Source organism: Primulina tabacum, chromosome 9, assembly GCF_025594145.1.
Source record: "Primulina tabacum isolate GXHZ01 chromosome 9, ASM2559414v2, whole genome shotgun sequence".
Classification (NCBI taxonomy): Eukaryota; Viridiplantae; Streptophyta; class Magnoliopsida; order Lamiales; family Gesneriaceae; genus Primulina; species Primulina tabacum.
Window position 1 is genome coordinate 3,884,343 of NC_134558.1, and position 11,290 is coordinate 3,895,632.

Sequence of the window (11,290 nt, forward strand, 5' to 3'; positions counted from 1 at the left end):
TACGAGATTTCTTCACGTTTTTTGATCAAGTATTTTTAGCAAACTTTATTTGTGATCTTTTTATTGCAAATATTTTGGATGAACAGTTTATTTTAATTGAAATTTGAAAATTTATTTCATATCTAAGAAAATTTTTATTTTTCCGTAAATTTTAAAGTATTATAAAAGTACGGTACATTACCTATCGTACATAGTTTCTTCAATGCAATTTATCTATTTAACATGTGTTGGGACTATATTTTAACTAGGTCCAAAGTTGGATAGACTCAAAACTTAATCAAGTCGAGAAGGATGAATAGACAAATAGATCATATAAGAGAGCCCATTAATTCAAATTTATTTTGAATATATTAAATAACGTGCAGATAAGAAGAGATCATGAGAAAGAAACATGGATAGATCGTGAGTCATATAGATAATGGAAAAAACTGCACAATACAGATAAGAAAAGGAAGGTATCAGCAGAAAAAAAAACACACAATCTCTCACACAAATTATTTGCAGAATTCTCATAGCTTTAGTCAATGGTTTTCATAGTTTTTATTTTAGATTTCAGTATTTCAATTCATATTCTTTCATATTTCAGAAATATTGATTTAGTAAGTATTAATATTTTATAAATTCATACATTTTATTGAAAACATAGATCATGTTAAGAATTTATCTCTCAATTTCAATAGTTTTTTTTTAGTCTTTTTTGTTTATATCTCTTAATTTCAGTAGTTTTTCTTTAGTTTTTTTGTTTATAGCATCATATTTGTATAGGAGATCATAACGAACATTCAAATTTAGTATCTACAATTGTCGCGTTTCTAGAAATTAGATTTTTATCAGTTTTTACAAAAATTAGTGCATCTTTGCACATGACACCTCCGCTACTCAAAATATTCTACAAAAAATATGGTTTGCAGGCTATTAAGTTAACTCGAAAATGTACTCATTGCGTAAAAAAAAGCAACGGCAGTATATTCTTATCCACAAAATTAAAATACATATCTAAATATCAATAAATTATGTAAAACCATTTATTATTCAAGTTTGGAAAAAGTACCGAATACAAACACACGATAACCTCAAGGCTCAAATCCCACAACAAATCTTGCTTTGCTAATTCATTGCACTCCATAGCAAATACAGCAAACACATGTCTCTCACTTGGTCTTTTGAAACCGAGCCCGTAAACTATCGGCCAATTTCTCCCGATCAGGCAGATGTTCCTTAACAAAGCTCGAGTTGACGTACTCGTCAATCCATGCACACAAATTCGGAAACTTCTCTTTGGTTATTAATTCGATTCCCACCAATTCCTGAATAATCACATACCAATAGGCGATGACATTGCCAACAATATCGACAAATCCAATGCCATCTCCCCCGAAGAATTTCTTGCCTTTTAGTTCATTGTCAAGAACTTTAAGCGATTCCTCTGCTTCTTCCTTGGCTTTCACTTGCTCCTCCCCTGAAACCAAACAAGCCGTGCTAAATGCTGGCAAGCACTGGGAAAAGAAAAAGAAATTAAACAGTCATGATGAATCCTTAGAAACTTTGAATAAATGATCAGAACTAATGAAAACTCTGCTTCACGAAACTTGTAGAAGAAAATCAGTACCTTCTCATCCAAGAATCTAGCCCAGAAACGCGCCACGGCTCTGTCATAAGGACTTTTCGGCAAGATGGGCGGGCCATTTTCCCAAGTTTCATCGATGTATTCAATGATCACCAATGACTCGGCGATTGGCTTGCCATTATGTAGCAGAACAGGAATCTTTTTGTGGACTGGATTGGATTGAAGAAGTAGAGGGGACTTGTTGCTTACATCTTCTTCTATGAATTCATATTCTACTCCTTTCAGTTTCAGCGCCCATTCCACTCTCCTGCTATATCGGCTGCGCCAAGAACCAAGGAGCTTCACTTCTGCCATCAAGAATATCACAGATGTGTACTACTTTGCTCTGGTTGGGTGCCCATTCTTATAGGGAAATTTGACTTGTCAAGTCAAATAAAAAAAGGAGATTTTCAACATGCATATGTATAATGAAAGTTACCGGTCAGAAAATATATTTAAAATGATTTTTATAACTCTAATGGAAATTATTCTTAAACTCTCGAACAAATAATAACAAAAACGCCATTATTTTCAAAATCCAAAATTTTAAAATAATAATATATTTTTAACTTTTATAGATTAAAAAATAGCTGTTTTTTTAGACTTTAATTTGGAGCTTAAAAGTAGAGAATTACTTCTCGGGGCAATAGTTTGAATTAAATGATTTGAGACATCCATGGTGGCTGACCGATGACCTATGCCATGACCTCAGCTCCTCAGTTTGGAATCCTGTCACACGATTAATGACCGATCATAATTGATCCTAATATTTGTAGCTAGAGTTATCGAAACGACTCTATGGAATTAGTCCTTCAAAATCCACTATATGGAATGATGAGATGGTCGATCTATCAATTTTTAGTTATATTTGATAAAATAGTTTGAAATTTGTCACAATCTATCATTTGACGGGACATGACGTGTTAATTCGAAAAACCAACCTATTTTGACAACTCAAATTTGAGGTTAATAGCTTGAACTCAACACAATTTCTTTTCCAAGTTATATTTTGTCGCACGCCTTTAATGAAGTTGAAGGGGACATTAATCTCACACAAAGGAAATAAAATTATATAATTTTTTTGTTTAGTAACCAAAATTGCAAAACTAAGAATATGTTGAGCAAAAACACATTTTTTTGTGTAGGATATTCGACTTATTAAATTTATTTGAAATAGCTTATAAGTCCATCTGTTGGGGATCGATATAGAGTTTAGAGGGGGGTGAATAAAATCTTTCCTTTGTTGGTTGATTTTGCAAAGTGTGATAGAATCCTGTAAGAGATTATAGCTTATCTTGTTCAAGAGTAAGTCCAGCAGATCACAATAATAAGTGCGAAAACGATCCGATGGAGTACGGTGAAACACAATAAAACAATAGGCAGTAGAACATTGGTTGTTTCTGGAAGTTCGAAGATAAAATATTCTACGTCTCCACTTCTTCTGTTTCCAGAAGGTGTCACTAAAAGACTTTGGATATTACAGTACAACATTTGTACACACCCACTTCAGTAGGGCTTACCCTTGGCCTACTGAAACTCAAAGTTACACAATTCAGTAAAAACGAATACAACAAGGTTCTGGAAAATACTCTTTTCCAGTTTACAAACTCTTCTCAAAGATGTAGCAAAGTGTTAAGCTTAAAGAGATTTACGAAACATCAGCACAATATGATCTCAAAAGATCGGATATAGATAATAAAGCATATGCTGCTTTTCTGTATGTTGAGCTTTGAAGATAATTAGTTGATGATAGCTTAAACTCACGTTGGAATAATCGTTTTGTAGATAAAGATAATAACGTTGTTTTCTATATATGATTGAACCTAATATATATAGAAAACTTGAGTCCAACGTCCATATTCAAAGACGGCTTCTGAGACTCCTGAGCAAGATCAGCTTTAGTACCTAAAATGGGTCCTGCATAAAGCTTTGTTAAGGCGATACAAGAACTTCTGCTTTTATACTATCTTCTTGTTTTACTAACGCGATCTACTGGTTTTGACTCTCATCACCACAATTAAATTAAGTCTATCAATTTCTCCCTTTGCGGTGATGCCTAAACCTAGAAGTTAGTATGATGAAGAGAAACAATTATATATAAAAAAACAAGATATCAATTATAACCAAATAATTGATGAGTAAATAATCAGTTAAACAGAGTTCAAAAGAGTATTAAATCAGAAGTTCAATCATCAGTTCCAATGTCTCTGAACATTGTATCCTCATCCTGAGGATCTTGGCTTTTGAAGGAAGATTCTGCAAGATGTCCTCCAGTTCTCCCTTCTTCTGTCCTTCGTTCTATCCTACTGTAGTTACAGTGTCAACAATTAAGGAGTATAACAAAAGGAACTAAAAGCATCATGAGAAAAACTAAATCAGCAGTTGGTTGGTTGAGATAAAGATGGGATTATTAGTCCAAGGCTCACTATTGGTTAAGAGCAGTTACAGAGGACTCCCTTTGTATCGAGTCATCTAATGAAAAGTGAGGTGGAGATAAATAGGGACGAGGCATCTTTACAGAAGTCTAATCTAATCCCATTCACCGAAAAACACATAAATGACAGAGAGTTCTTCTGGAAATCATAAGAGAAGAACAACTGTGTGTGTGTGTGTTGTAAGAGTGAATGATCATTTTGTTTCAATTTCTTTGTACTCTGAGTTGATCAATTCTAATGAGATTACCCCCGTTGATGTAGATCACACTTGATTGAACCATGTAAATCTTGTGTTGTGTCTTTTCGATTATTACTTCTTGAGTTCATATAGATTGTGAAATTGTTATTCCAAAATTGTCTGATTGCATAGTGAAACTTGAAGAAGGTTGTTCTTGATCTCGCATACATAACTTGAGCTTTAGGAGTTTGATCTATCGTTTTTACTCAACAACTGGTATCAGAGCATCAGGTTCTTGATAGAGAAACTCATATGATGATGACTGGAAAAATCGAACTAGATCGATTCGATGGAAAAGGGTACTTTGCACTGTGGCGCAGGAGGATGCACACCATATTGGTACAACAAAAAGTTGCCAAGGTAGTGGGGGGAGATATTAAACTCCTGGAATCTCTACCAGAAGAAAGGAAGATGGAGATGATGGAATTGGCGTTCAGCACCTTGACTTTACACTTGAGTGAGAAAGTTCTTCGAAAAGTCTCATCAGAGAAGACAGCTGTAGGTATCTGGGCTAAATTAGAATCCCCTTATATGACCAAATCACTACAAGATCGGATCTACCTTAAAGAGAAACTATTTGGCTTCAAGATGACGGAGTTCAAGACGATCGGAGAAAATCTGAATGAATTCAATATAATCATTCTGCATTTAGAAAATATTGGGATATAAATTGAGAATGAAGACAAGGCTATCTTGGTACTCAACTCTCTTTCAAAATCATTTTAAGTATTTGTGGGTACAATGAAATATGCCAAGGAATCACTGGTTTTTGATGAGGTGCAAAAGGCATTAAAGTCAAAGGAATCTCAAAACACGATAGAAAAGGACTCGAAAGAAGTAGGAGACAGCCTTCATATAAGGGGCAGACCAGATAAGAGGGAAATAAGAATAAAGAATCGAAGCAGATCCAGATCAAAAACAAGAAAATTGAAGTGTTTCTTATGTCACAAAATAGGACACTTCAGAAGGGATTGCCCTGATCGTCAAAGATCAGGGGATAAAGCCAAAGATCAAGGAGAAGCATCCACTGTGCAAGATGGGTATGAAAGTGCTGAGGTTTTATGTGTTACTGATTTCAAGTCTGATCAACATTGGATTCTTGATAGTGGATGTTCATTCCATATGACACCTAATAAACTCTGGTTTGAAACAATAGAAGAGATTGATGGTGGGGAAGTCATCCTTGGAAATAACAAGACCTGTAAGGTCAAAGGAATCGGATCTATAAAGCTTAAAATGGAGAATGGTACTGAAATGATGATAAAAGAAGTGAGATTAGTTCCAGACTTAAAAAGGAACTTAATCTCCTTAGGCAGCCTTGACCAGGCTGGATATACATTCAAGGCCGAGAAAGGAAGTTTTTCGGTCCATAGAGGTGCACTAAATATGATGAAAGGATATAGAATAAATGGTCTGTACATCCTTTCAGGGAACACCTCTGTAGGCTCTATGGGTGCAGCTGAAGCACAACAAGATAATTCCAGGATGTGGCATCTCAGAATGGCACATATAAGTGAGAAAGGCCTTCTTGAATTACATAAACAAGGACTACTTGGAGAAAAGCCACTGAATCAATTGGAAATATGTGAAGACTGCATAAGAGGAAAATCTACAAGGGTCAAGTTCAATATGGGAAAACATTTCTCCAACGCACCAATGGACTATGTACATTCAGATCTCCGGGGTCCATCAAAAGTGTCATCAAATGGTGGAGCAAGGTACTTCATGACAATCATTGATGATTATTCGACGAGAGTGTGGTTACATACTCTGAAAAACAAGAGTGAAGCATTTGAAAAATTCAAGCAATGGCTCACACTTGTAGAAAATCAAACTGGTAGAAAGCTTAAAAAGTTGAGTACGGATAACGGGCCAGAATATTGTTCAAATGATTCCATGAATTCTGTAAGAACAAAGGCATTTCCAGGCACTATACAGTACCATATACCCCTCAACAAAATGGCCTGGCTGAGAGGATGAATAGTACCATTTTGGAAAGAGTTAGATGCCTACTGTCACATTCAGGGGTACCAAAATCGTTTTGGGCCGAAGCTGCCAATATAGTTTGTCATCTAATAAATAGAAGCCCCTCGGTTCCACTTGGATTTAAGACACCGATGGAGAATTGGACATCATCACCCCCTCATCTAAATGACCTTAAAGTATTCGGTTGTACAACATATGCACATGTTAGACAGGGAAAGCTAGATAACAAGGCAATCAAATGTATTTTCTTGGGATATCCTGAAGGGATCAAAGGCTATAAACTTTGGTGGATTGAGTCAGGAAGACAAAAGACAATTGTGAGTAGAGATGTTACCTTCAAGGAGGACCAATTTCCATTGAAGAGCCAAACAATTGAAGGAACATCTATTGAAGGTTTAGATAGGGCAGAAAACACAAAAATTAAGGTGGAGCTGTCAGAAACAAAAACTTGTGATGAAAGTGATTACTTAACTGAGGATGATGTGCTCAGTGATGATACACAAGACACCTCAAATCTGCAAAACTACAGATTATCAAGGGATAGAGAAAGAAGGATCATAAAACCCCCACAAAGATTTGGACATGCTGATTGTATGTCATACGCTTTCTCTGTAGCATCTCAGATTGAAAGTGAACCAGTAAACCTTTGAGAAGCAATGACATCTCAGGACAGGGATAAGTGGCATGATGCTATGACAGAAAAAATGGAGGCTCTTGTGAAAAATAACACATGGACTCTGGTCCCAAGGCCTAAAGGACAAAAACTGATTGGATCCAAGTGGATTTTCAAAAGAAAAACTGGTATACCAGGAGTTGAGGAACCAAGGTATAAAGCTAGACTAGTAGCAAAGGGCTTCTCTCAAGTTGAAGGGATAGAATTTCACGAAGTATTCTTACATGTTGAGCAACTTGACGTCAAAACAGCCTTCCTCCATGGAGACCTTGCTGAAAGAATTTACATGCAGCAACCTTAGTTGTTTGAAGTCAAAGCAAATCCCCCTCTGGTATGTCTACTAAACAAGTCACTGTATGGCTTAAAACAAGCCCATAGACAGTGATATAAACGCTTCGATGACTTCATGATAGGACACAATTTCACCAGAAATAATTATTTTTGGTATGTATATAAAAAGAAAATCAACACTGAAAAGGCCATGTATTTACTTCTATATGTGGATGACATGCTCATTGCAAGTCAAGACATAGATGAAGTAAATTCCCTGAAAGCTTAACTAAGTGCAGAATTTGAAAAGAAAGACTTAGGACATGCCAAAATGATTTTTGGCATGGAAATTCAGAGGAATAAGATCACAAGAGAATTATTTCTGACACAGCAAGGATATGCCCAAAAGATACTGGAAATATTTGAAATCGTAAACTCAAAAATAGTATCAGGACCTATAGCACAACATTTTAAACTCTCGGCAAGTCAAGCCCCAAAGAGTGATCATGAGAAAGAATACATGAGTAAAGTTCCATATGCAAGTGTCGTTAGGAGCCTAATATATTTAATGGTATGCACAGGGTCTGACCTAGCTTACTCTGTAAGTATGGTAAGTAGATTTATGGCAAATCCTGGAAAGGAACACTGGTTGGCCCTATAATGGATTCTGAGGTACATCAAAGGCACCCTGGACTATGGTCTGATATTCAGAAAAGGCACGGTAAATGAAAACCTGGTTAAAGGTTACGTAGACTCAGATTATGCAGGAAGCATAGACACAAGGAAGTCACTAACAGGCTATATATTCACGGTGAATAATACTGCAGTAAGTTGGAAAGCTACTCTTCAACCGGTACTTGCCCTGTCATCCACTGAAGCAGAATATATGGCGGTGACAGAAGCTTTCAAGGAAGCCAAGTGGATGGAAGGCTTCATGGCAGAACTTGGATTTAAACAAAAGTCTCTAACTGTCTTTTGTTACAATCAAAGTGCTATTAATTTATCTAAGCATCAAGTCTTTCATGAAAGATCGAAACACATAAATGTCAGACTCCATTTTGTTAAGGAAATAATCGAATCCGGAGAAGTGCAGATTCAAAAGATAAGCACTGATCACAACCCAGCAGATATGTGTACTAAAGTTATATCCACTAACAAGTTTCATCACTGCATGGAACTAGTGAATATAACCAGAAGTCACACCACTTAGAGGGAAGGTGGGAAATTGGAGGTGCTCTCATTGGAAGCTTAAATTGATGACAAGGTGGAGAATTGTAGTTCCAGTGTCAACAATTAAGGAGTACAAAAAAAGGAACTAAAATCATCATGTGAAAAACTAAATCAGCAGTTGGTTGGTTGAGATAAAGAAGAGATTATTAGTCCAAGGCTCACTGTTGGTTAAGAGCGGTTACAGAGGACTCCCTTTGTATCGGGTCATCTAAATGAAAAGTGAAGTGGAGTTAAATAGGGACGAGGCATCTTTACAGAAGGCTAATCTACTCCCATTCACCGAAAAACACATAAATGACAGAGAGTTCTTCTGGAAATCATAAGAGAAGAACAAGTGTGTGTGTGTGTGTGTGTTGTAATTGTGAATGATCATTTTGTTTCAATGTTATTTGTACTCTGAGTTGATCAATTCTAATGAGATTACCCCCGTGGATGTAGATCACACTTGATCGAACCACATAAATCTTGTGTTGTGTCTTTTCGATTATTGAGTTCATATAGATTGTGAAATTGTTATTCCAAAATCGTTTGATTGCATAGTGAAACTTGAAGAAGGTTGTTCTTGATCTCACATACATAACTTGAGCTTTAGGAGTTTGATCTATCGTTTTTACTCAACACTTACCTACTGCTTCCCCCTTTTTGGCATCAATGCGAGTGAGTAATTCATCCACTCGTCCAGTAAGAGTGATAATGCTATCATTCATCATCTCCAAAAATGGGGCTTGATTCGAAACCCGATCATTAAGGGCTTGAAGAGACTGAGATTGGGACTCAATTTTGGCATTGATGGATTCAAGTTTCGAATCAGTACCTTCAAATCTAGTTTAGATTGAGTGAAGAGACGTCTCATGAGCAGACACAGTTCAAATGACATCAGGTTGATCGAGAACGATGTTATCGTGACTAGTCAAAATATTCTTCCTGAAAAGGTTGGATTCAACTCAAGCTTAGCCAATGATTCTGCCGTTTTAACGACATATTTCGTTACGTGTTCTCGGAAGAAGTTGGTGGCTTCGACTTCACCAGCATGTTCATAGGATAAACTTTTGATGATCTCTGAAAGTCTGTCAATATTCATCTCAATATATGAATCTCAGATTCAAGATTAAAGTGCTCTTCGTCTGGGGATGGACTTCTTGCAAGATGTCGTTCTGTGATTTCAGCAAGATGAGCAATATGAGCGATGTGAGTTGGTGAATCAGTAGGAAGAACAATCAAGACAGTAGAGGAGACATGGTCTGTTGGAGCAGTAGTAACAGCAGTAGGCTGTTCAGCAGAAGATCCTTCAGCAGCAGCAGATGGTTTAGGAACTGCTCTTTCTTCTGGTTGCGCGGCTTCCATGGCCTCCAATTGCTCAGCGGTTGGAATGGGTTCAGATTGAACATTCAAGATAGCTACCATTTCCGATTGATGTTCAGCAGAGAAAATCTCCAAATTCGGCAGTGATTGAGATGGGTCAGCATCCGATTGTGCCATGGGTTGGTCTGCTGGTTCAGCTTCCGGTTGGACCATATCATCAGCCTGAGCTGCTTCTGTTGCAGCAGAGACAGTAAGAACAATAGATTGAATGACTTCATCCACTGATGCCAATTCACGAACAGATAGAAGAGATGAAGATTGAGTAGGCTGCTTCGGAGATGCAGGAGTACTGGAAACCTTAGCTTCTGGGGGAGATATAGTTCTTTCCTCAACTGGCTTATTCTGAGTAAAATCGGGAACGAAGCCTACATGATACTGAACAGGTTCTCCAAATGCCTGTTCTTGAGCAAGGAGTTGCTCATTCATTAATCTCAATCTCTCGGTCAAAATTTGGATCACATTCTGATCCTGAGCAACAGTCGAAATTAGACTTAAGAGTCTTTAAAACAGATTCCAGCTTCTGACACTTCAGCTGCTCAAGAATGTAGCTTCGTCGTCTCATTGCTTCAATCACATTTTCAATCTTGGCAAGATCAAACACCTTCTTTTCATTCTTCACCATTTTTCCGTATGAGCCTGGTGTTTTAAAATATGTGAAAGGATGGAAAACTTGAACCTTATGCCAATCATCAAAGAAAGTCATTCCTTCATTGGCAGATTTCTCAATCTCCTCCAAGTGAAGATCAATACCAGTTAAAACGGATGATTTGGCGCCGTGAAATTGTGATTCTGCAACGAGTTTCCCTTTGCCTTTATCTGAAGATGAGGCAGGCATTACAGGTCTAAAAGCAGAAGACCCTGCAGAAGATTCACGAAAGACGACTCCAGATAAGGGTCTGAGAATTGGAACAGTAAAAGATGTGGTGGCATTAGATATGACTGCTGGTTTTGTGACAGATTCTGGTTTAGAAGAGGTGGTTTCTGGAAACATTTGTCTCAAGGGGACAGTGTCTAAATCAACAATGGCGGCTGTTTTCTTGATGCGGAGCACCGTGCGAGCCTTCTTCTTGCTAGGGGTGGCAAGGATAGATGCTTGAGTAGGAGCAGCAGACTCCTCAGATACTGTTTTATCAGAATCAGTGGAGATAACTACTCTTTTTCTCTTGATCTTCTTTTGAGGTTCTTGAACCTCAGTCTGAGCATCTCCAACCTCCCTTTTTAGAGCAATAAATTCCACCACAGTTGGCTTTGGCCTCAAGGCAAGCATATTATCAGCATCTGCCATTGTCACAAAAGAAGCGTCCTGTTAAGAAGTTAAAGGAAAACCAGCATCCTTTAGCATTGTGCTGATCTGCACAGCAAAACCAGAACTCTTCCTAACAACCATATGCTTCATGATTTTGAACAAGAAACGGCTCCAGTCCACCTTGAAATCGGAAGTGAGCTATCATCACTTGAACCTTTTCATTGGTCAACCTATCAAATGTTCC

At 37.3% G+C, this 11,290-nt stretch overlaps 1 protein-coding gene across 1 annotated transcript; it reads right to left on the reverse strand.

Annotated features, from left to right (window-relative positions):
• Window positions 1-1,011: 1,011 nt before the first annotated feature.
• LOC142556426 (putative glutathione S-transferase) lies at window positions 1,012-1,944 on the reverse strand. The gene is made up of 2 exons (XM_075667888.1): window positions 1,610-1,944; window positions 1,012-1,496 (listed from the first exon to the last, which is right to left on the reverse strand). Exons 1-2 carry the CDS (start codon window positions 1,919-1,921, stop codon window positions 1,152-1,154), a joined length of 657 nt encoding a protein of 218 aa, XP_075524003.1. The 5' UTR covers window positions 1,922-1,944; the 3' UTR covers window positions 1,012-1,151.
• Between the last annotated feature and the right edge of the window lie 9,346 nt (window positions 1,945-11,290).

Coding starts and splice junctions, on each gene's coding strand:
- LOC142556426 (XM_075667888.1), bottom strand. CDS start 1,921: ATGGCAGAAGTGAAGCTCCTTGGTTCTTGGCGCAGCCGATATAGCAGG. Junction 1,497..1,609: donor CTAGATTCTTGGATGAGAAG/GTACTGATTTTC, acceptor TTCTTTTCCCAG/TGCTTGCCAGCATTTAGCAC.